The sequence below is a fragment of the Prosopis cineraria genome, unplaced genomic scaffold (genome assembly GCF_029017545.1).
Source record: "Prosopis cineraria cultivar Desert tree isolate PC_DT_omini unplaced genomic scaffold, ASM2901754v1 PC4, whole genome shotgun sequence".
NCBI lineage: Eukaryota > Viridiplantae > Streptophyta > Magnoliopsida > Fabales > Fabaceae > Prosopis > Prosopis cineraria.
This window is the reverse complement of record NW_026555335.1, coordinates 1,336,546-1,363,329: the sequence shown is the minus strand read 5'-3', so window position 1 is coordinate 1,363,329 and position 26,784 is coordinate 1,336,546. Positions and strand designations below refer to the sequence as shown.

Genomic DNA, 26,784 nt, shown 5'->3' with positions numbered 1-26,784 from the left:
GATTGACCGAGTAGAATTCGATGATAGACTATTATGGCAAAACCATATTAGCCCGTTAAAAGCATTTTTTACCAAATTTTAGTATCAATAAAATAATTAATTATCTTTTAATTTTATATTTTTTATATTTATATTTATTTAATAAAATATTTTATTTTAAAATAAATATAAAATAATTTAATTAATAAAAATATTTTTTTAAAAAAATCAATAATTATATTTTAAAAGATTAAATATCTAAACTCTCAAAAAATGCTTTAGTTTTTTATCAAAAAAAGTATATATTAATAAAGTTGATTAAATTAAATATATTTTTAAATTTTATTTTTTAAAATATAAATATAAATTTTTAAAAATATTTTTAATATATTTCTTTATAAAAATATTAAAAATAAATAATAAAATAAAATAAAATTATTAAAAAATATTAATAAAAATTTATTTTTATCAAAATATTTACACTTTGAGATGCAAAATCTCCCTTTAACCCTGAGTGCTTTGTAATTGCGTGAGAAGAGTATCTTCGATAATTTTTTATTCACATGTTGACCATGACTCAACACAATGTGTAAAGACTTGCTTTTAGGTTGGCGAGAGGGGTCTTGGCTTTTATTAATTTTTTTCTTTTCCCTTTTTCAACAACTATTTTTGTGCTCGGTTCTGTCATCTCAAATTGAGATAAATTTTTAATATAGTTTTTTTTATTTACAAGATTCAAATATTTAAACTCGTTTAAAGGGTATGGTTCATGAAATCCGGATCCCCCTCATTTAGTCTCAAAATATTTGTTTTCTCTCTCTGTTTTTAAGACCATGTTATGTTTTTCCTTTTAAAGACGCCACTAAACATTTTTCATGAGGAAAAAAAAAGATAAAACTAAAAATAAAAGACCATTATAAATTCTTTCTTTCTTCCTTTTGGGATTCAATATTGATATTTTAAAATATTTTAACTCTAAGGGATTGCTTTAAAATAATAAAGCAGTATAGAATATTAAATAATCATATATAATAGAAAAGTGGAAATATTTTATAATTCAAACTGACAATCTCAGACGCCATTCGAGACCGCAAAGCCCAAAGACAACATATTATTTAACTGGTATAAATATCTATGTCATTAATGAAAGTTTATAATTCCCATAGTTTTACAAATAGCAATACAGTCTGTTATACAAAAAAAAAAAGGTAACAATACAGCCTGTTGCCCCAAATAAAAAATAAATTTATACAGGTCTGGCTTAACAAAACGGAACCCGTACATAATCCCAACTTTAAATTCATAACGAAAACTAGAAACTACTATATAGGTCGAAAAACAAGCTGCATCTGTTGCAACACAGAACGTAAATAATAGTGACAATAAAATAAATAAATAAAACTAACAACGACAATTACAAGAAAATTATAGGGAGAATATGATAAACTTATATATATATATATATATATATCACATCCTTACAAGTACGATACAAGCCATATTTTGAACCTGATTCTTTCTTGATAACCTTACAAGTGAATGCTCAACTAAGAGCTTCCTGCGAATACTTTTGCGGCTATACAATATGAGGGTCACTCTCCACTCCGCCATTGCAAAGCCCAAAAGGGTACAAGAAGTAATGATCGCGTATCTTCTAAAATCGGCTTTTCTTCATGTACTATTGCTCACATGGTCTATAAGTAAGACATTTGACTTCAAGAATCTAGAAAATCTCCCCATGAAGCTGAATCTTTAATGGTGACTGGATTGAAATTTCAAAATGATGCTTATCCCCAAACGTAGAATCCATCTTCATTTCCAGATTTAGTCAAACACTTGCTTGAACCCTCCTTCTCTGCCCCCGAGCAACAAGCAGCTCAGAATCCTACACATTTAAGGACAAGAATTCATGATGTTATCACGTTAGTCTTTCTTTCAATAAAAGTGTTTCCATATTTATAATTGAAGTGCTTTATTCATCAATGGCCTTGTAAAGTAATGTCATCAGAAAATGTATGATTTTTCCTAACCCAAAATAATAGCGAACTCAGCCAATTCTAGAATTCTACCAAAGCGTGTCCAGATAGAATTTCTGGGTAATGATTATATCATATTGTTGATGCAAGCTATGAAGACATTCGGCTCCAGCTTTACCTGTACAATAGCCTGCGCACAGAGCTTTCCGGAAAGAACAGCACCTTCCATTGAAGCTAAATACTTTTGTTTTGTATAATCACCAGCTAAATAAAAACCCTCTATTGGAGATCTTTGTACAGGACGGCAAGGCTCGCAATTTGGAACAGTTTTATAAACAGACCTGACAAATATTCAGTACAACCACATGAGTCAACCAGATGTAATTGCTTCCTAAATCTTCTATATATCTAACACAGCTGAAAGGAGGTGAAAATGCCTGCAAAAACTAATTTCATAACAACTAATTTTCCATCATTTAGTTAACACTTAACAGTCAATATTCAAAGAACTAGGGAATTATCCATCTCTATGACAAATCAACCAAACCTTGGTGTTTTAACAACATGGTACTTGATGATCTTCGCTTTGCTTTGGTCTGCAGAAATTTCATCCGGAAATAGTTTGGAAAGTTCCTTCATTGTAGCCTCAATAATATCTTCATCACTGCGTGAAATCCATTCTTCAGCTGGTGCAAAAACTAACTCCAGCATAGATTGGTTTGGGCTATAATATTCCTGCATAAGATAACAAAACACAAAAAGCGTACACGAATAGCTGAAATCTAAAATGATTTGTGCAAAGAGAGAAAAACAACAGGAGAGAAGAGATTGTATGGGAACAAATGCATCTTGGTGGCTTGAGGAAATACATCAAGACAAATCTATTAAAAATGGGAAGTGGCTTTACCTTACAAGTTACTGACATGTCAGCATATACACTCAGGAGGGGACTTCTGCATGAAGGAAACAAGATATGTACATCTGTGAGGGTGAGGTCCGGAAATCATTGACAATTTTCATAATCAACAAATAACTGGAAGCTAAATTGCAAATAAGACCCTACCACATTCTCCTATCCCAAAGTTACAGGCCCTTCTCATCTCAATGAACAAAGTCCTCATCAAAACCTCAACTACCAAGGTAACAGACAAGGGGGCAAAAACATCTTACACAATTTTATTGGAAGTTTTAGAACACCAAGCAAATAAAATCAATGCTCCAACTAGAAGGGGAGTGCTAAGAGTGTTCTAGAAAGAATATGATCGTCACATGGTAGTTAGGCTTTATAAAAACAATAACAGACTATGGTTTGCAAATAAAATTGAATATTTCACAATGGTGGACAAATAATATAATAAAGGTCTGCACATTTAACAAACGCATGACATGGCTAAGAGGTAAGGATTTGCTTTTGAGCTGGTTGGTCCAACCTGATTTTCTCAGCACATGAAATTATAAGCCACGAATCAAATGAGACATCAAGCATGCAGAATTTTGAGCCATTTTGGACATTTTAGTTTATCCAAAGTAAGAGAAAGACCTGCTAAAGAGTAGGTGATCATATGTGTTCTTCAGTTTTCTATCAAACCTGCACAAGACATAAATGTTTGTTAGCAAACCAGTGGGAAATGTACTTCTGACTAAGATCAAAATATATCTTCGTCCTTGTCGGAAGAAAGATTAATTAACATGTAAAAAGTGAAAATGAAAAATAATTTTGTGCACACTGCAAGGGATGTCCAACAACTGTCTAATGCTTCACCTTAGTAGCAAGGACAAATATAAGATAAAACTTTGTCAGGAATATTACTTTTATTCAAAGGATGCTGATAAGCAATTCATGCTTTCCCAGCGACTAAAATGGGAGTATTAGGGCCTGTTTGTTTGTGTTCCTATTTTTTAGTTTTTTAAAAACTATTTTGCAATATAGTTTTTAAAATTGCTTCTCAAAACAAAACAGAAAGACAATCTATTTGATTATATTAATTTAAAAATAGTTTAAGAATTAAAAAAAAAATTGGCCAATAGTGACAGTTGCCAACAATTAATGGTAATGGCTTATGATAATTATTGGTTAAGGTGACTATAGTTTTCAATAACCAAATGTAATGTATTTCAAAAAATAAAAAAAAAAGTAAAATGAAAATAGCTTTAAGATGTTTCCATATTTTTGTTTTCAAAAATAAAAAATGAGAACAATTTCAGAAACAATTAAAATTAAAACACTTATCCCAACGAGTTTTTTATTTTTTATTTTTTTTTGTTTTAATAAAAAAAAAGCAAACAGGCTCTTAAACTCTACATTTTGCTAGCAACAATAAGACCATAACTATAACAATTAAATAAAAGCAAACTTGGCAAGCATAAAGACGAGCAGACGGTTTTCCAAAGTAAAAGTCATCACTGACCATATGTGAACATTTATGACTGGAACTCCAACCAGTTTCTCCAATTTCTTAAAATATGGAATTTCTTTCCAGTCGCTTGGCAGAAGAAGCTTCAAGATATCAACTAAGTGAATAAAAGTAAAAATGTGAAGAAACAGAAGAATGCCCAAAAAAATCAATTAATTATAAGGAGATGCCATAAGACAAATGATACCTGGAGTCGCGAACACATAAGCATCCCCATCAATCACCTTCCCATTATTTAATAACAAGTTCTTTACAGTCCCTTCATCATTCAGCTCAATTTTTTGAATGCGAGAATTCAGATGAACTTCACCACCCAAGGATTGAATATGATCAACAATTGGCATACAAAGTCTTTCTGGAGGATTCCCATCCAAAAAGGCCATTTTTGAACCATGCTTCTCCTATTAAAATAATTAATAATATACAAACCATTAAGCTTTGCTTTGTAAGAGCAGTGCTCTACAGAAATGACTATCCTCCACGACTCCACTCTCTCTATTCATTATTCCAAGCAAAATCAAAGAACAGGGAATGTGCATAGAATGGGCTAAAGGGGGTGGCAGAAAGAATAATTCATGGCGTGGCACGGGGTAAAACCAAATATGGCATAGAACAGAAATGTGGGATGCCATCCCAGCGATCACAACTCATGTGAGTCACTGGAAGCTGAAGGCTGAAGCATGAGTGCGAATACAAGCCCCACATTTGCCGGGTATGATAGATGGAACTCTCTATTTTCTAAGCATGAAAAGTGAAAACTCTTCCTTCTAGCTTTTAGACAGGGGTTCTCCTTTGATTAGGTTCCTCAATCACACAAATCATTCTCCTAATGGATATCTGATATGCCTTCGAAATTCTGAAAGTTATAATTGTTTTAGGAGCAAAGAAGATGAGGATGTAATGTCTACTTTGTTCAACTTTACAATTTGAAAATATGATCCATTTTTCCATTAAAAATTGGTTTGACCTGCTTATGATTTTCAGCTAATGGTCTTGTACGCATAATTGAAAATTTGTCAAGAATCATCTGTTCTAAAACAAATCATGTTAATTACAGCTTAAATGATTTCTGATTATTAATCTGCATCCATTAAAATATGACACAGGGTGATAAGAATCTAGATAGAATTCAAATAAAGACTTATTCAAGAAGGAAGTGTCAGAAGATAAATTAGGATTCATTTTATTTGATTTAAATATTTCAGGAGATTTTATATTTCTTCAGATTTTATTCAGATATTTCGTTCTAGATTTTATTTAGATTTCATTTAGTATTTTATTTAGAGATTTTATTTAGATTTCATTCAAATTTAGATTTTAGGAGATTTTATTTAGGTTTTTGTTTAATTATCCAGTTATCTAGAATTTATTCATTATTTTGTTTGGCTTTATAAATATGACCAACAACTTAGAAGCTAACATATCATCATCAATAAAACAGCCTTTTAAAGCCTTTGAAAATTCTCCTAAGCGTGGCTATAGTGAGAAATATAGAATGAGATTGCTCAAAATCATCTCTTCTTATTCCCTTTTGTTATTTTGAGCACCGAAAAATTTGACATTAGAGCCATGGTTACCACATGTATTGGCCAAGAAACCACCCCTTCTGACAACTCATCCAACAATAACGTTGAAAATCCAAACTCCCTCCTATTAGATAATTTAGCCACCATGGTGCAAAAGCTTGAAACTCTTGATTTATTATAAGAAAGGGTTGAGGCACTTGAGGCCTCTACAATCAGTAAAGACAAGAAGCCTAGAGATACACATCACAGGCGCTATTATGAAAATGAAGAAAGCAAAGATGAGCAAGAAAATCACAGGCACACTAAATTTCATTGCACCAAAATTGAATTTTCAAAATTCAGTGGAGGTGACCATGAGGATGAATCTTAAAGGCTGAAAAGTACTTTAAATATTATAACACACCTGAAAAAGAGAAGGTAGACGTAGCATCACTGACACTGGAGGGTGATGTGCTAGAATTGTTCGCTTGGATCAGCCACGAGCAAACTCTTCACTACTAGGATGAGCTTGTAATGGCCTTCAAAGAGAACTTTGGACCACTTGAATATTAAAATCTAGACAAACTCCTAATAGCATCAGGCAAGAAGGTTCATGTAGTGAATGAGCCGAGAAACTCTTGTATATTCATCTAAGGTATGCACGAGAATATATACAGGAGAGAAAACAATCATATCTCCGAGAATCATGGAGATTGATTCAAAAAGAGGAGAAATAGGAAATAATCTCGTACTTCCTACTCTTAACTACCCAGTATCCCATAAAATAATAACAAATATTTACATTGAATATAATAAATACTAGGTCTAACCACACTCCCCCTCAAGTTGGATCATAGATACTAAACATGTCCAACTTGCTTATACAACTATCAAATGCTGTTCTTTGTAATCCTTTGGTGAGCACATCAGCAGCTTGGAGTCTTGTTGGCAGATAAATGAGACAGACGACTCCTTCTTCAACCTTTTCCCTTATAAAATGTCTGTCAATCTCCACATGTTTGGATCTTTCATGCTGAACTGGATTTAGAGCCATACTTATTGCCGCTTTATTATCACAATAAAGCTTCAATGGGGAATCAATTCTGACATGTATCTCATCCATGACTCTTTTTACCCATAGTACCTCTGAGATGCCTTGAGCTAGAGCCCTTAGTTCTGATTCTGCACTACTTCTTGAGACCACTCTTTGCTTCTGACTCTTCCAAGAGACTAAATTTCCCCATACGAAGGAACAGTAACCTGATGTTGACCTCTTATCCTTGTATGTTCCTCCCCAATCTGCATCTGTATATATTTCTATAGATCTTAGGTTTTGTTTCTTAAACAGCAATCCTTTTCCAGGTGTGCCCTTTAAGTACCTCAAGATTCTGTATGCAGCTTCCATATGTCTCTCTCTAGGGTCGCACATATACTGGCCTGCAACGCTTACTGCGAAAGCTATGTCTGGTCTAGTGTGAGAGAGATAAATTAGTTTACCAACTAATCTTTGGTATTTTTCTTTGTCTACTGGCTCATTCTTTTCTTCTTCTTCTTCTTCTTCAGTTTCCCCTTTTTTTTTCTTAACAACAATGGGTGTGTCTACAGGTCTGCATCCCAACATGCCAGTTTCGGCAAGTAAATCAATAATATATTTTCTTTGGGACACATAAATCCCTTGCTGTGACCTTGCAACCTCCATGCCTAGAAAATACTTCAAGTTGCCTAAGTCTTTCACTTCAAACTCCTTTCCCAGAGCCCTCTTTATTCTATCCACCTCCTCCTTATGATCACCTGTGACAATTATATCATCAACATATACAATGAGGATACATCTTTTTCTATTTTCCCTCTTCACAAACATAGTGTGATCAGCCAACCCCTGCTTATACCCTTCAGCTCTCAAAACTGTTGAGAATCTGTCAAACCAAGCTCGAGGTGATTGCTTTAACCCATACAAAGATTTTTTCAGCTTACACACTTGATTGGTTCTCCCTTCCTCAAAACCTGGGGGTAAAGTCATGAAAACTTCTTCTTTTAGGTTACCATTTAAGAAGGCATTCTTTATGTCTAGTTGATGCAGGGGCCAGTCCAAGTTTGCAGCTACAGAAATCAAAATTCTGATAGTGTTAAGCTTGGCCACAGGTGCAAATGTTTCTTTGTAATCCAAGCCATATGTTTGAGTAAACCCCCTTGCCACCAACCTTGCTTTCAATCTGTCTAATTTTCCATCAGCATCATATTTAGGGGTAAATACCCACTTACAGCTCACAATTTTCTTTCCTTTCGGAAGATCTACTATCTCCCATGTGTCATTCTTTTCTAGGGCATTTACTTCCTCCATTACAGCCTTCTTCCATTCAGGTACACTCAGTGCTTCATGCACATCATTAGGAATCTTTACCTTGTCAAGATCAGTTATAAATGCACGAAATTGTGAGGATAATGTATGGTAACTCACAAACCTCTGAATAGGATGTTGTGTGCAGGCCCTCGGTTGCTTTCTGAGAGCTATAGGTAGGTCTAACTCATCCACTTCCTTCCTTTCGGTCACTGCTTCTTCCTCGGATTCTTGAGGAAACACAGCACCTTCTACATTCTCCGCTTCAGGAACCTCTTTCAGTTCAGATTCTGGTTGTGCGTCAGTCATAATAGTCTCCCTCTTTTTCCATTTCTTCCTTGAGTAGGTTATTGGTGTCTTGTTCAGTGCAATACCAGCATCTTTATTATATTTTGAAAGACTTTTCACTTCAGTTTCTGGCCTAAGAACCCAAGAATTTTCTGGTATAGGTAACAAAGGATCTAAGCTCGTGAACAAAGGATCGTGGATTGAGTATTTCTCACTTTCCAAAGGCTGAAGATCACTCCCTCTCTCCCCCTGAATTGAGGCATTTGGATAAAAAGGTTCATTTTCATCAAAGGTAACGTCCCGGCTGATGTAAAGTCGTTTGGTAGTTGGGTCAAAACATTTATACCCCTTTTGTGTGGAAGAGTAACCAAGAAAGAGACATTTGACAGCTTTGGGTTCCAATTTATGGGAATGATGAGAATGAACATAAGTGGTACAGCCAAAGATTTTGAGGGGAATATTAGTGGTGAGGTGAGTGACAGAGTGACATTCTTGTAATTTTTCAAGTGGTGAAATATAAGAGAGAACACGACTTGGCATGCGGTTGATTAAGTATGTAGCTGTGAGAATTGCATCACCCCAAAAGAATTTGGGAACATTGTAGGTAAAGAGTAAAGCACGTGCAACTTCTAACAGGCGTTTGTTTTTCCTTTCCGCAATGCCATTTTGTTGAGGGGTATTCGGACAAGTGCTTTTATGAATAATTCCATGTTCTGTTAGAAACATATGCATGGTGTTATTGAAGTATTCAGTTCCATTATCAGTATGAAGCACTTGAATTGTGGTGTCAAATTGGTTTTTTATCATTGTATAAAACTCAGAGAACACAGAGGGAACAGAGGATTTATCTTGCAATAAGTAAACCCAACACATCCTAGTATGATCATCAATAAATGTGATGAACCACTTTGTATTAGTTCGATTAGTGACACGAGTAGGACCCCACAAATCACTATGAATGATAGAAAAAGGACGAGTAGATTTGTACTCAATAGGTTTGAAAACGGATCTGTGATGTTTAGCGAGCTCACAATCAGTACAATGAAATGGAGTGTTTTTATTGACTTGAAATTCTGGAAACAGACGACATAAATATTGAAAATTTGGGTGACCTAGTCTCCTATGCCATAACATAAGATCTTTAAAGTCTTTATTTTCATAGGTAGATGCGACATTGCATTGAATTCGAGACCAAAGACTACTCACGGTTGATTCATCAAGGTAGTAAAGACCATTATGCACCTTATCACTCCCAATCATCTTCCCCGATGAGAGATCCTGAAAAATACAATGAGTGGAACAAAAGTGAGCCCAACAATTAGCCTGTTTAGTTAATTTACTAATGGACAGCAAATTGCAGGCCAAATATGGTACATGTAGAACATGTTCTAATTTCATAGCTTCAGAGATAACAACACTGCCTGTTCCTGCTATCGACGAAGATGACCCATTTGCTGTACTTACTGTCTCATTTCCAGCACTAGGGACATAGGTACTAAATAGCTTAGAGTCTGAAGTCATATGATCAGTTGCCCCTGTATCCACAATCCATTTGAAGTTACTAGTAGAGGTAAGTAAGGCACAGTTACCTTTATGAGCCACTGACGCGGTATGATTCGGTTTCTGATTTTTCTCATTCTTCTGAAGCATACTAAGCATCTCGAGTAACTTACCGAGCTGTTCCTTATCAATCTCTGGTGTTGATGAAGTTGAATCTATTTTATCTGGTGGCACATCATGAGAAGCGTGGTATCCTCGTGTTTTTCCTTTTCTTGGCTTCCAATCAGTCGGTTTTCCATGGATATCCCAGCAAGTGTCACGGGTATGCCCAATCTTCTTGCAATGTTCACAAGAAACCTTCCCTTTCTGATTCTTCTGGTTTGCATCACTGCTCTTGCTTACAAGAGCAGCAGAATCTAGAGTAGGTACTGGAGTAGGGGTAGTGCCAGGAAGCATGACCTTGCGTCTCGAGGCTTCACGACGTACCTCAGAAAAAACTTCCCTGGTTGATGGAAGTGGTGCACGACTCAAGACTCGTCCTCGTACATCATCCAGGGACTGATTTAATCCAGCAAGAAACTGAAATACACGCTCATTTTCAACTTTCTCCTTATACCGAATTGCATCACTACTGCTAGACCATTCCACATCTGTCATTAAGTCTAGTTCCTGCCATATAGCATTCAGTTCTAACCAGAAGGCAGTGACATCACGTTCTCCTTGTTGCAGTGTCCATGCCTTCGTTTTGAGCTTATATATCCGAGCTAAGTCCTTCCCATCAGAGTATGAATCTCGTATTGCCTTCCAGATTTCATGGGCTGAGGGGAGAAACATAAAGCTTTGTTGAATTTCTGGAATCATGGCATTTATTAACCATGATGATACCAGTGAATTTTCGGTGTGCCATTGCTGGAACTCTTGCGTCTTGGGGTCTTCTGGGATCTTCGATGAGCCATCAAGATAGCCCATTTTTCCTCGGCCTCCGATCGCGAGTTTCATAGCTTGTGCCCACATACGGTAGTTTGTACCGTTTAGTTTCACTGATATAACGTGTACCGATGATCCTTCGTGGCTGGTAGTCGACCCGAAGGGACCACCTGCCCTGCTCGGATCAGTCTTCGAGGACCCATCACTGTTCGACATGGGAGAACTGTGAACTGGGTTCGACTCGTGCTCGGTACTTTCTGACTCAGAGTTCTCGGCGTCGGACACCACTGGGAAGTCACGGTGCTCTGATACCATGTAGTGAATGAGCCGAGAAACTCTTGTATATTCATCTAAGGTATGCACGAGAATATATACAGGAGAGAAAACAATCATATCTCCGAGAATCATGGAGATTGATTCAAAAAGAGGAGAAATAGGAAATAATCTCGTACTTCCTACTCTTAACTACCCAGTATCCCATAAAATAATAACAAATATTTACATTGAATATAATAAATACTAGGTCTAACCACAGTTCAATACAGGACTATCACATAAAATTTGCCAAATGATCGGCGAGAGTAAAGAATTGGCCAGAGTATCGCTTGCTTGGCATTTTTCTGAATGGGTTGAATGAAGAGTTACGCTCGGACGTCCGAATCCACAAGCCTGGATTAGTTTACAGGGCAGTGAGTTTAGCCCTAGAAATTGAAAACATGATGGGTATCAACCAACCAAAATTGAGTATGAAATCGAGCATGTAAAGATGTGGGAGTTAAGCTCACTAAACTGACTATTAAGGAAGATTTTTTTTCATTTTCATTAGGAGGGGCTGACCTTGTTCTCAATATTAAGCGGCTGGCCTCTCTTAAAACAGTGCAAGCCAATTGGAATGAACTTTTTATGATTTTCTGGTTAAATGGCAAGAGGTATAAGCTACAAAGAGTCCCTAATACCACAAGAGGTGCTCAATTTAATTCAGTGCAACAATTAGAAGCTTCCATTGAATCTAAACCTTTCCAATATTTCAACCCAGATCCTTCATTTGTAGAATTTTCATCTGTTTTTGAAGAACCCACAAATTTACCTCCATTTTGAAATCACTCCCATGCCATTTCCCTACTACTAAGAGGCCAAACCTCCCAATTTACGACTGCATAGGTACCCACATTATCAAAACACTAAGATTGAGAAGCAAGTCAAAAAATTACTAAAAAAGAAAAAGTTTATTCAACCTAGTTCTAGTCCATTTGCCAGCCAGTCTTATTGGTCACAAAGAAAGATGGCTCATGGCGTTTTTGTGTATATTACCGAAAGTTGAATAGCATATAATCCTAAACAAGTATCTAATTTCCAACATTGATGAGTTATTAGACGAATTACACGAGACAGTTTATTTTTCCAAACTGGATCTATGACCTAGCTACCACAAAATTAAGATGTTACCCGAAGATATTTACAAAACAGTGTTTTGAACTCACTCCGGGCACTATGAATTCACAGTCATGCCTTTCAGTTTAACTAATGCTCCAGCTACTTTTCAAACAACTATGAATGATTTATTTCGTCCCTATTTGCAAAAATTTGTATTGGTCTTTTTTGATGATATTTTAATCTACATTTCCTCTTTTCAGCAGCAGCAAGATCGCTTGTGTACAATCTTGTGGACCCTATAGGAAAGTGTGTTCTATGTCAATTTAAGAAAATGCTTTTTTGGGAGACCAAGAGTCCCCTTCTTAGGGCACAAAATTTCAGCCCAAGGAGCTAAAGTTGAGGCTAAAAAGGTAGAGGCAGTACAAGAATGGCCTATTCCTAAAAATGCGAAGGAGTTACATGGGTTTTTAGGCCTTTCTAGATATAAATGACGTTTTGTGAAGAATTTCGAGATGCCTTCTTATGGTCTGAACCGGCTTAGAGGCCTTTAATCGCCTCAAGCTTGCTTTGATGATAGCACCCATCTTATAGTTGCCCAACACAATAGTAGGTCCATTAGAAATGAAGCTTCTAATAGAGTACTTATTTAGTCTAATCCTTTACCCCCTGAAGGTCAAGGGCAAGGTCAAGCTTAAGGTCATGGAAGGGGAATATGTCAGGTTGGTAGAAGTACTAGGCCTCCCATAAATGTCAATCCTGAGGGTGAATTAAAAGGTTCTTAGTCTATTGAAGTTGCTACATCATCAATTCCAACTACTGAAGAAGAACCTCAAGTGATTGTTAAAGAAATGTTGCTAGAGTAAGCTTGATAGATTTTATTAAATTGAAACCTTTTACTTTCTCTGGATCTAATGTTGAAGAGGATGCAAAACAATTTCTTGATGATATTGAGAAGCTTTGCCAACCATTTGGATGTCTTGATGAGCAGTATGTTGAGTTTCCTATTTTTCAGTTGAAGAATATTATTGAGATGTGGATCCGATCAATTCATCCAGGAAAGCAAGCAAGATATCCTCTTATGTCATGGGAGGAATCTAGAAAAAAATTTCTCAACCAATTTCTTCCACAAAGTGTTTGAGAACAACAAGCTACTATATTTGAGACATTGAAATGCAGTAATATGTATGTGCACAGTATAAGGTTCTTTACATAAAGCTCTTACGTTATGCACCTTACTTAGTTCCAATAGAGAAATAATAGATTAAAAGATTTGTGAGGGGGTTACCTTTACATATATATTAGCCTATGTTTCCACAAATGAGTTAGTTTACATCATATGCTGATGCAGTGAGTTGTGCGTTAGGGCTAGAAATGAGAGAGATGAGAGAAAAAGAAGAGGAATCCACTACTTAAATAGACATGGATGTAACATCCTAAGGGAAGAGTAATTTCTTCAAGGGAGAATGACCTCAAAATCAGTATCATTCAGCACCTCCACTATTAAGGCTATCTATTTTGTCTTCAGCTAATACTTCAATATAGAGATTTAGCTCTATAAATGTCAATCAGTATTCACTTGTAGATTTTATCTTTATTCCTCTCCCTAGGTGAAATTTCACTATACATGATCATGTCACGCACACATCAACACTTAGTATGCAGTTCTATTGACATTAATCACATTATATCATGCTCATCACAATTTATTTCCATCATACTCAATACATATTTCAATTTGCAATTAACTCTCATGTTGCTCATTTCTATATGTACATGCTTTTACTCAATAACAACAATCTCGTAAGCATACACATATGTACACATCATTTTCATTGATTTTAACACATCACACACACTTAATCACATTGTCATATTTTGCATCAAATGTTAGTTTATAAACATCATTTGGTTTTCAAATCATTTAGTTCAACATATAATTAATCAACAAACAAATGCATAAACCAAATTTCCTTCGGTTATCTCAAACTTTTGGGAGGTTAAAGCTTTACTCCTTAATTACCAACACTGTTAAAGCTCTCCTTAAGCTTAAATAGTACTAAAGTATGATTAAATCTAGGGAGAATTTCAGTTAAGGGCCTAAAAAGACACATAATTTCTGGTGGGTCCCTAAAGAACCTGAAACTTCATTTTAGTCCTCTAGGATTGAACTAAAAATAACTTGAATGCAAAAAAGATAAACATACCTTTCTGTAAACAAAGAAAGAATTAGCAGATAATAATGAAAGAAAGAAATGTGCATGAAAAGGAAAAGTTCAACATGCAGTTCTCTATTTCTCAATGTTCACCTCAAGGAGGAGTGGTTGGTAAGATTTATCACCCACGAGCCCATGAGATTCATTCCCCTTCTTCTTGATTATGCATTCAATGTAATATGATTCTTCCTTCTCCATGTAATTTGATTCGAAACAAACAAGACGGGTGTCGACTAAGGATGTTTTTGGAGGACGGCTTGGCAGTGATGAATCATGTGGAGGTAAAATACTATCATTTATAGTGATTAGAGGCATTATCTGTTAAATACATATATGGTATTGGTATGGGTATGGGTATGAGTATGGGCATGAGTATGGTTTTAGTATGGCAAATGAGCATAGAATGGATCAATCGATTGGCATGAAAGAGTTGGTGCTTTTAGTTGATATAAAGTGTTAATGTTAAAATTTGCAAATATAAAGCTATTGGCTATTGAAAGTTTTGTCATTGTATGGTGAGTTGCTAAAAGCTTTATATTATATTGTTAACATTATAATTCTTATTATAAATTTATGACTTCGTCTAGTATTGATAAAGTAATTAGAGTTAAAATATTAATGATATACATGTTTGTATGGTAAATTTATGTTGTTAATATTATAATTCTTATTGTTAAAAGCTTTATGTTATGTTGTTAATATTATAATTCTCATTCTCACATGAATGTGCTGTAATAGTGCATAAAGCAAGCAAAATTATGGCTTATGAAGATCGACCACCCCATTATATCAAATGAGGAATGAGTCTTCAAATTGGCATGTCATAGTTTCATTTTAATTTTCTATCAGATAAGGCATGAGTCAACTTCATTTTCATATTAGTAGATCCATGAAGATTTGTCTCATACTAGTGCTTGTCACAGTTTGTGAACAATTTGAAATTAGTTGTTAATAATGTAAATCTACTTGTAAATACAACATTGTGAAGTTGTTATTGCCTTAATGATTGTTTTTACTAATGTAAATTTGTTCCTACTTGTATATAAACATATAATTATGATATAAAACTTGTCAAATTGTTTCTCTCACTTGTCAATTTTTTTGTGGAGACCACTGGTAGTTATGATATAAAAATATGGAAGTGTTCATGGACATGTAAAGTGATTTTGATTATAATTTAAAATTGTCTTGTTATACAATGACTTGCTTGAATATTGATAGCTAGAATATATTAACAAAAATATTATGGCACCTATTGATTCTATTAACATGGATTGGTATGTATTCATATTGTAGAGAATGAATCTTAAAGAAGGAATTTACAATTGAATGCAATGCATCAACAGAAGGAACTAGAGCTATCCTTATGCAAAACAACCATTTCATTGCTTACCTCAGCGAACTCTTAGCATTAGTTCTTGCAACACAAAAATGGCGCCATTACCTACTAGGGAGGCATTTCTTCATGAGAACAAATCACGCTAGCCTTCAATATTTACTACGACAACGCATCACAACCAATACTCAATAGAGGTTGATCATCAAGCTCTTACCATTTAATTTTACTATCATCTACAAGGCAGGAGTGAAAAATAAGGGCGCAGATGCATTGTCCAGATGACCACAGCATGCAGATTTTTTTTCAATTGGCAATCCCTTTCACTTCCGAGTTGTATGACCTTTCTTTTGAGCTAGCATTAGATCCTTTCACTAATGCAATAATGCAAGATCTGCAAAAAGATCTGTCATCTCGACCTAAATTCCACCTGGCTAACCAAAAACTTTTCTATTACCACAAAGTTGTCATTCCTTATACATCACAATTGCGACTGAAGTTACTAGCTGAAGCCCACTCCACGGCTATTAGGGGGCACGGAGATTTTCTTAAAACATTTAAGTGTCTCTCAAAGAATTTTTACTGGCCTGTGATGAAAGAAGATGTAAAGGCATACATGAGACATTGTGCCACTTGTCAACAAAATAAGTATAAAACTTTGGCACCAGTGGGCCTTCTTCAACCCTTACCTTTACCCTCTCATATTTAGGAGGACATCTTACTTGATTGTATCACCAGTCTTCCGAAATCTAGTGGTTTTGAGGTCATTTTGATAGTGGTAGACTGTTTGAGTAAATATGCCCATTTTATTGCTCTTGCACATCCTTACACTACAAAGAAGGTTGCCATTATCTTTTGTGAGGAAATTATCTAACTACATGTGGTATCTCGCTAAATTATCTCTAATAGGGACCTTATCTTCATGAGCTCCTTCTGACAAGAGTTATTCTGATTAAGCTAGACTACGTTAAAAATGAGTACTACTTACCATTCCCAAACTAATGGTCAAATAGAGGTGGTCAATCACCGTCTTGAAGCCTATCTACAATGTTTTGCACATGAGCAACCCCGGTCTTGGCACAAGTTTCTTTGTTAGGTTGAATACTCGTACAACACAGGTCATTATATATCAACCAACTCTTCTCCTTTCAAGCTAGTATATGGGAGAGACCCCCCTCCCCTACTTCTTTATGTGAAAGGAGAAACACTTGTAGCTGATTTGAAAGATCAATTAGAAACCAGGGATGCAATGCTCAGACTGTTGAAGAATGATTTGCACAAGGCTCAGGATCGGATGAAGGCTTATGCTGACAAGCATAGGAGGGAAGTCAAATATGTTGTAGCCGATGTCGTTTGGCTATAGGTTTAGCCTTTTTGCCAACAATCACTTACTAAGCGAAAATTTGAAAAATTATCACCTCATTTCTCTGGGCCCTACAAGATTCTTCGAAAGATTGGAAAGGTGGCTTGTGAATTGGAACTTCCGGCAACTCCTCATATTCACCCAATTTTCCATGTATCTCTCTTGTGACAAACTCATGAGATGGATCCACCGCTTACCCCAACTTCCTTACCGTTATCGGTTGATTTTGAGTTACATGTGATGCCTCACCCTGTCTTAGATCATCAATGGACTTGCCATCACTTGCTAGAGTTATTGGTGCAATGGAATGGGCAACTTATGGAAGAGTCTAGCTGGGAGCACTATGACCTCTTGCACGCTCAATTTCCCCCTTTTCAACTTGAGGACAAGTTGAGTTTTTAAGGGGAGTAATGATAAGATTCTAGATAGAATTGAAATAAAGACTTATTCAAGAAGGAAGCATTAAAAGATAAATTAGAATGGATTCTATTTGATTTAAATATTTCAGGAGATTTTATATTTCTTCATATTTTATTCAAATATTTAGTTTTAGATTTTATTTAGATCTCATTGAGTATTTTATTTAGATTTCATTTAGATTTAGATTCTAGGAGATTTTATTTAGTTTTTTATTTAATTATCCAATTTCTAGATTTCATTCATTATTTTGTTTGGCTTCATAAATATAACCAGCAACTTAAAAGCTAACATATCATCATCAATAAAACAATCTTTTAAACTCTTTGAAAATTCTCCTAAGTGTGGCTATTGAGAGAAATACAAAACGAGATTCTTACTTTAAATCATCTTAATAGATTTGTTCTTCTTATTCCCTTTTGTTATTTTCAGCACCTAACACAGGGTATCAACAGATCTTTTGAGACAATACTATTTGAGAAAAGGAAATGATTGCACCTGAAGAAATCGGTTTAAAGCTATCAAGATACACTGCATTGAAAGTTCGTCAGGGTTGATGAAGTTTAGGGCTTTTGACATTGCTATGAACACCTCATCAGTTACTCGATCAGGTACACCCTGCAATGAAGAGAAAACATGTTACATCTGCTTTCTCATGATCTAGGATTGTGAAGTAGCCAAGCGACTTAGATCCGTTGAAAGTTTGCCAGCAACCAACGATCAAAAAAATCACTGCACCTGTTTTCTCATCCACTCTTGAACAGACAAAACATCTTGAGCCTCAACATAATCTTGCCCACCAAGAATAGCTGGCAGCAATCCAAAAGCAAACTTGACTTTCTCGGGCCAGGTCAGCATCTCATTGTTCCTCAATATTGCCCATATTCCTATTAATCAAAATCACAAAATGCACACTAGTGAACACTATATAACAATCAGGGAAAGAAAAATCCAGAGCAAAAGGTAGCAGAAGTATGCAAGAATTGTTGAAATAAAGAATGGGAACCTAAACTATCTGTCAGTTCTGCTTAAAAGATAAAATATCTTCTCATCCTGAAAATTAGAATGTGAAAAGCGCACACACACATATAATATGTGAATAACACATAAAACTAAAATCAATTAAAAAAGAACAAAAGCAAAATATTTGTACTCATTTCAGCTTTAAGTTGTTGGACAGCTAAAAGATTAGACAACTTCAAACAAGTTTCTATGAAGGGCTTTCTTTTTAATTTGAAAAAATCCATCTATTAGGAGCAAGGTTTGCCTTATTAGCAGCAAGGTCCGCAGATAGACTGGATAAACCAGATAACCCTTCTGAAAAATTAAGATATGTTTAAAAGTCAACAAGCATGGACTTGCTAAAACTTCAAACGAAACTAAAAGTTACTTCATCTGAATTCCAGCTTTGAAGTCATTACCATATCATAGACAGGAAGAGGGCAAGCACAAGCATACAATCTGCAGCAGACAAAGGAAAAGTTCTACTATTGTAGATTTTCTAGCACTAGGGACACAGACAACATTCCAAATCAAACCTACAATTGATTCTTCACTGCTTTTAAAGACATCCAACTTCAAGAAAGCATATAAAAGATATAACATATATCAAGTTTTACAATGGTAAATGCAAACATTTTACCATTTAAAGGAGCAGGCAGGACTTCAGGAAAATCAAATCGGCTGAACTGTCCAGGCATGTTTGGCATAGCAAAAATCATAGAATGCTTCTTCCACTGTAAACGATCATTAATACCCAGTTCTCCAAATAGATTCTGAACATTGGGGTATGCCCCAACTTTGCAGCATAAAAAATGTTCATAGTGTAAGGATAACTAAAACGGAACAGGATTCAGATAATCGCAATAATATAATTTACTAAATTTTAGAATAGATTGCTTCTAATCAAATCAACCTAGAAAGAAAACAACAAGAGAGAGACATAATAATAGCTTATAGCATGTATGCAATTTGCTTCCAAATTAGTAATAAAATACAATGACACTCCAAAAGGCCAGGTAAAGTTTAAGATGTATGGTAAACCTTCAACAAGTAAAATTAATTAAACACAGACTAACTGATCATGATCCTTGACGTGTAATTTGTTGCACATAAGCATTATGATCCCCCTTCATAAGGTCAACTTCTTGAGAAAAACTTTCAATTTTGATTTAAACAAAATATTAATTGTTTCCTCAGATTAATAGTATTTTTGTAACTTTTATCATCGTCATCATTATACAATTCAATTTTATTTAGTTAGGAGGCTTTTTCATTGTTAATATACAAGACTTATTAGGGGCAGGTTTCTTGTCACGAGTCCCACATCGGGGAGTTTCACAAGTATTGTGGGGTTTATAAGCGTGAGGGGCTTTCCCACCCAATAGGCTAGTCTTTTGGGATGGGCTTTCCCTTTGGATTTGTGCTGGTCACACTGATGCTTTCATTGAGAGGCTTTCATTGAAAGGCCGGTGTCACGGAAAAGGTTACCCACGGAGGGTTCTGATCGGCAGAAGGCTAAGTGAAGTGCTGTGGAGTGAAGCCACCGGGGACGTCGGCTCTTGACAAGGTGACATTGTCATGAGTCCCACATCAGGAAGCCTCACAAGTATTGTAGGGTTTGTCAGTGTGGGAGGTTCTCCTACCCAACAGACTAGTCTTTTGGAATGGACTCTCCCTTTGGACTTGTGCTCGTCACATTTCTCCCTTATAAATAAGCATTCCTTTTATAGGTGATCAAATGATAATTCATATACATATATCTTTTTTTGCTGAATTTGAGCAGAAGTTTCTTTTCATGAAACTAGGCAAGTTCTTCATACCTAACCCCAGTGCATCACTTCATGATCAATCGAATCACATATGAAAGCAACTAGAGCATTTAAAATGTTAGGTCTTGCTTCTCTACCATTTCAGTCAATCAGTCTTAAAATTAATGTGGGCCAGAAAATAACTCAACAGGTCAACCACTGACTTGCATTGCAATCAGAATTAGAACCATTGGCTTGAAGAGCAACAATCTTTGACTCATCCAACTAACTTTTAGCAATGAAAAACATAAAGGAATAATTTTCCCCAAGTAAGATGGCTTTATAGGTAAGCATTTTCAATAATGATCAGTTCTTGTAAGAACCACCATGAAAAGAGTAACCATATAACAAAAAGAACATAGAAACAGAGATTATGTCTAACATGCAACATTGAAAAAAAAAAAGAAAAAACAAATAGATACTTAATGCTTAAAAAATCTCCAAGGGAAAGATGCTCTTGAAGCAAAACATTACAGGAGGCCTTACAGAAGCATTTTAAGGAAACACATAAAATAGATATATTAATAGTTTCTAATTACATATATTATCAATAAACTTTTACATGATTATAAGACAGAAAAACTGAAGGCCACACGTTTAATGAACTTACAGAATATGTGTAGGCCAGTCTCATACCAGTCACCATCTTCATCTTTCCAGGCAGCAACCTTAGGAAACGAGACAAAATTGAAATACAATAACTAAGCTTCATGTATGTAATTAATCTGTAACGAGCCTTCCAATACAGTTCAGACCTCTCAATTCAGACTCTCAGAGAAGAACAAAAACAGAGGAATTGTTGCACATGTGAACCTGACATATCCTGACCCAAAAAAAAAAAAAAAAGACATATCCATTGAATAATGGTAGAGAAAAAAGATGTCAAGTAGATGTCTCATGTGAAGGAAATAGATGCACAGGTGTGAATCATAATGGCCAAGACTTCTATTTCCTTCACACCTGTGCATCACCCTTTTCCTCTCTTATACTACACTACTTGAGAGGCAGTTGATCATTTGTGGGAATTCAACTTAGCTCCTAAACAGCTCCTAATAAACCCAATGACTCTAACAGACACCATATCTCCAGCTAACTGCCCAGTGCTTTTTCTACTATTGACTCACAACTATCCCATTAATTCCCCTTTTTACCCTCCTAACTACCTTTTAGTCATATCGTATACAATCATACGCATACAGTATTAATCAGCAAGCAAAAATAAATGTAAGTTTTCTAGCACAAAGACAAGTTAGCAGGAAAACCTTTCCACCTAGAACATCTCTTGCCTCCAGTAGTATAGGTTTATGACCAGCATCTGCCAAATATTTAGCAGTCGACAAACCAGCTAACCCTGTGACAAATACAACAGAATGATTTGGAGGTGTTAGAGAATTGACATATGAAATTCTCCTAAACCAAGGAACAAGCTGACTAATATAAGTTTGGACTATTGGAAGACACAAAGAAGAAGTAAATAGCAAACTTTTCTACACTCAAAATGACATCTGCGTAAGTGAATGTCTCTCTTTCTCCATGTCACCACAGAAAAACGCAAACCAGCTTAATATAATTACTAGAAGGAAGGAAGAGCCTTCCTTCATGATGTCATCACACCCTAAGAATGAAAAAGGAAGAAGAGAAAGAAATCATAATATTAGATTATGGAATCCAGCTTATGAGGAAGTTCTTCAAATAAAATCAGATAAATCATATAGCTCAGCAAAGAAGACAACCAATTAGCCACAAAATTACAAGTTCTTTTTTTAAAAAAAAAAAACAAATGGGCACAAACATTACTATCAGTTGGCATAGACTCCCTTTACCTGCACCCGCAATAATAACCTCTAATGGTTTGGTTGGACGTGACGAAGTGCGAAATGTTGAAGACAAGTAAGCTGCTTCTAAGAAATTAACTGTATTTTCAAGCTCTGGCCTTGGACAGTCTACGCAAACTACCTGTGTTGCAAGTCAGACGTTAATATTTACCGAATAGATCACCCAACGAGGAACGGATTAAATAATACCCACCGAAGCATACTAACCTGCAAGCCATAATTCCTCAAACTGCTTTTAACAAGGCGTGAGCAAGGAAGTCTCAATCTAAGACCCATGGACTCGCTTCCTCCAAAAGCTAACGAAATTTTTTGGCTTGATGTGTTCCTATAACCAAATCCTGGGGGAGGTCCTATACCTCTCGTTCCCTTTATATCACTCTGCCAATTCATGTTAACCGTAGATATACACCCACATACAGCCATTATACCGCAGCCGAATTCCGACTGGGAATTGGAGCTTAGAATTCAGCTTTCAGAGGCCTGAAAGGTAAGTTCAAATATTACAAACCCAAATAATCAAGCTACAACAAGAAGACAAACTTATTATTTTCAAGGGCATCTATAATCTGATAAAATTTGGGATTTTTCATACGAAAATTTCCAACAAGAAAAAGCTCAAACACTTGCACCGCAGCATGACCAGAGAACTGAATTCATGAATCTAAAAGGAAATTGAAGATTACTCGAGAGAGAAAAGGAGTTCAAGCAAAAATGGGAAGCTACAGGAACGACATCCCTGACAATTCAGTAAGAGTAGGGATAGAGAAGTTTGAGAAAGAAAGAAAGCCGGTGGAAATTGTGGAGATAGCACCAAACGCATCATCTGTTTCTGTGGGGTGGTGGTTTGGCCTTTTTTAGAATATTCTCGCGTGGGTAGTGTGAGCAAAGTTGCCGCAAAGTGACAAACTCATTAACCAAAGCGAACATTTTTCTGAGGGATCTTTAGTCCGGTACCAAATTACAATTCAAACAAAGCAGTGTTTTTTCTTATTTTGAGGATTACGGCTTTCAATCTTTCATTCACAACGTGCCAAATTTTTCATTTAATCCTTCTGAAAGTCTCTCTCTGATGAATAAAGTAACCTCCCTCCGTCAGCTTCTAATTTTTTGCACAATAAATTAATAATCACAGCTCATTCAGAATTTTGGTTCCGTCAGCTTCTAATTGAAATAATACGAATCAAAGAAAAGAATACGATAACAGGGCAAAACAAAAAATAACACAGAAGGATGAATGGGAGAATGCCAGTTGAGGCTAGGTATGGATTATGTTGAAACTCACGTTTGGAGGCCCAAACTTAAGAGGAGCAAAAGCTAGTTCAACATACTTTTTTATGTTTGGATAAACTTTGTGGTAAAATAGTTTTTTATGTTTGTTCAATGATCCGTGTGCAAAAAAAAGTTCCAGGATGTTAAGGTTATAAACTTTTCTTTTTTTAAAATCTGACCATCATCTTATTCTTTTAAAATTCTATGAGGATGAGAGGGATGCAGTGTATCATGAAAGGCCATTTTACTTTAAGGCATCTTGGGTGCTTGTTAGTGACTTTGGTCACTTTGTGAAGAAAAAAATGGAAAGAATTAGAAGTTTGGAATGTAAATATGGCTTTGTTTGCTAAAGAGATTAATATTTGAAAAAAGAGGGTTTTTGGTCATTTGGGTTGAAAAAAATGTCACATTCTTATAGAATTGAGGGATTGACTAAAATGGTTCAACTTAGTTGTAATTCACAAGCTATTAAGGAGTTGCAAGCTAAGCTTTGGCTAGAACTTGAAGAAGTTTTAAATCAAGAAAGCCTTCTCTAATTTCAAAAAGCTAAGTGTGAGTGGTTCCAATTTGGTGATAAAAACTCCAAGTACTTTCATGCAAGGGTGAATGCTTGAAGAAAGAGAAATAGAATTTCATGCTTATGAAATGATGATGATGATTGGATTTATGAGGTAGAAGATATTCAGAAGGTTGCTCTTTCATTTTTTAAAAATTTGTTTGAAGCAGAGAATGAAGAGAGACAGAATCTGAGTACGTCTACGAGGTTCCTTGAAATCAATAGATCTATGTTAGATGATTTAGCAAGTAATTTTCAAGATGAGGAAATCAAAAAAAGATATTTTTAATATGGGTGGACTTAAATCTCCTAGACCTGATGGTTTTAATACTCTCTTTTTTCAAAGTCAATGGGAGCAAGTTAGGAGCTCTGTCTGCAATTTGGTAAAATAGGTTTTCTCTGTTCCATAAATCATTGGAGATATCAATGGGACACATTATTCTTATCTCGAAGAAGGAGCAACTTAAGACAATCCATTATTTTTGACCTATTAGCCTTTGTAATATTATTTACAAAACTATTACTAAAATCATTGCTAATAGAATTAAGTGGTTTCTTCCTAAAATTATTTCTCCAAAAAAGTAGTTTCATTCTAGGGAGGCTTAGCTTAGATAATATTATTATGGCTTAAGAGGTCATTCATTCCATGCGAAAAATGAAGGGAAAGAAAGGAGTTATGAAAATCAAGATTGACCTTGAAAAGATTTATGATCGACTTAGGTAGGATTTCGTTCTTTCTTACCTTGATGAAATTGGAATTCCCAAAGATTTACGATGTTATTAAGTACTGTTTAAGTACGTCTAGTCTACAAATACTCTAGGAAGGTAGGAAAATTAAAGAGTTCTCTCCTTTACGTGAACTTTGTCAAGGTGATCCTATTTCTCCTTATCTTTTTGTTATTTGTATTGAGTAGCTAGCTCACTTAATTCAAGATGAGATTGGGAAAGGAAATTGGAGACCTATCAGACTTAACAAGGATAGGCCACCACTTTCTCATTTGTTCTTTACAAATGATCTTGTTATTTTTGCTGAAGTTGCGGTTGACCAAGTTGAGACTATTGATATTAGGGGTGTTCACGGGATGGGACGGGACCGGGACACCCCCATCCGGTGTCCCATCCTGAAAAAAAGATCGGGACTGAATTTTGGTTCCGTGTCCCATCCCGTCCCCGTCCCGATAAGAGTCGGGACGGGATCGGGATAAGATCGGGACGTCCCGCCGTCTTGATAAATGAAATAACATCGAAAAAAGATCTGGATAATAATATTCATTAAAATTTTAAATCATATAATTTATTAAGTTTAAAATCAAAACAACACAAGCACATAAATAACAATAATTTAAAATCAATTATTGAATTATATTAATCATAACTACATATTATAATAACAAATACAAGTGATCTTTATGCTATAAGATTAGCAATAACAGACAAGTCAAACACAACATCAAATCATTATTCTTCTACTTTAGTGAAGATGTACTAAGCTAATTACTCTTCTAAAAATAAGCAAGAAATATGTTATACATAAAAGTTATTAAATAGATAGATATAAGAATAAATTATATTAATATAATTAATATATTATAAAGAAAGATATCGCCATGTTTACTCCATGCCATTAAAATTATCAATATAAAAAATTTTAGTTTTAAATAAGAATTGCAAGTATTAAAATTATAATTGATATAATTAATATAAGTATAAATTATATTAATATAATTAATATATTTAAAATAAAAAATAATATATATAATATTCAGGACGGGACAGGATGTTCCGATGGTAATCCCATGTCCCGTTCCGTCCCGAACCCCTTTCCTGTCCCGTCCCGTAAAGTCCCGTCCCGATTATTTTCGAGTCAGGACAAGACCCGTCCTGATATGATCGGGACGATACCGAGCCAATCGGGATGGGTTTAGGATGAACACCCCTAGCATATATGACGAAAAATACTTATAATTATATGGTCGATAAGGTGAAGTCACGACTAAGTGGGTAGAAGGTAAAAAAGATCTCCTTTACAGGTAGAAACACATTAGTATCTTCCGTTCTATCCTCTATTCCTATGTACCTTATACAAACTACCTTGCTCCTTGTGTCTATATGTGAAGAGATATAAAAGAAGTCTCATGATTTCTTATAGGGCTTTACGACTAAAGCAAAGAAGATTCATGTTGTCTCTTAGGATAAGGTTTGTAGAGAGAAGAAGAGAGGGGGGCTTGGGATACGCAATATGTATACTCAAAACCAAGCTTTTTCAATGAAAATAAATTGGTGGCTTATTCATAATAAAGAGGCCCTTTGAACTTGTGTTGTGAGGAGTAAATATAAACGTGGGGCTGATCTAATTCAAAAAAGTGGAGTGTAAACGACCTAACTCATGACTTTGGAGTAGAATTAAGAAAACTTGGGATCTTCTCTAAACTAGAATCAAATGATGTACCATGCAAAATGGGCAAGAAACAGTAAGGTGGAAGAATGAGAAGCATGGTCACTTCTCTATTAAATTAACGTATTCTATATTAAAGGAGGATGAGTCTCCTACTTCTCCTCTTTGGGCAAAGATATGAAAACTCCATATCCCACAACGATGCAAATCCTTAATGTGGATGGTTCTTCATGAAAGATTATCAACAAATTAGCTTAAGGTTTGAAAGCGTTTAAGCAATGATGCGCTT

General features: G+C 35.3%; 1 protein-coding gene across 1 annotated transcript; it reads right to left on the bottom strand.

Annotated features, from left to right (window-relative positions):
* Nucleotides 1–1,418: 1,418 nt before the first annotated feature.
* Nucleotides 1,419–23,130, bottom strand: LOC129308598 (15-cis-phytoene desaturase, chloroplastic/chromoplastic). The gene is made up of 15 exons (XM_054949824.1): nt 22,959–23,130; nt 22,483–22,755; nt 22,264–22,396; nt 21,703–21,791; nt 21,051–21,108; nt 19,273–19,428; nt 18,369–18,517; nt 18,129–18,248; nt 4,557–4,770; nt 4,364–4,466; nt 3,496–3,543; nt 2,863–2,908; nt 2,503–2,690; nt 2,134–2,296; nt 1,419–1,864 (listed from the first exon to the last, which is right to left on the bottom strand). Exons 2-15 carry the CDS (start codon nt 22,696–22,698, stop codon nt 1,808–1,810), a joined length of 1,740 nt encoding a protein of 579 aa, XP_054805799.1. The 5' UTR covers nt 22,699–22,755; nt 22,959–23,130; the 3' UTR covers nt 1,419–1,807.
* Nucleotides 23,131–26,784: the final 3,654 nt, after the last annotated feature.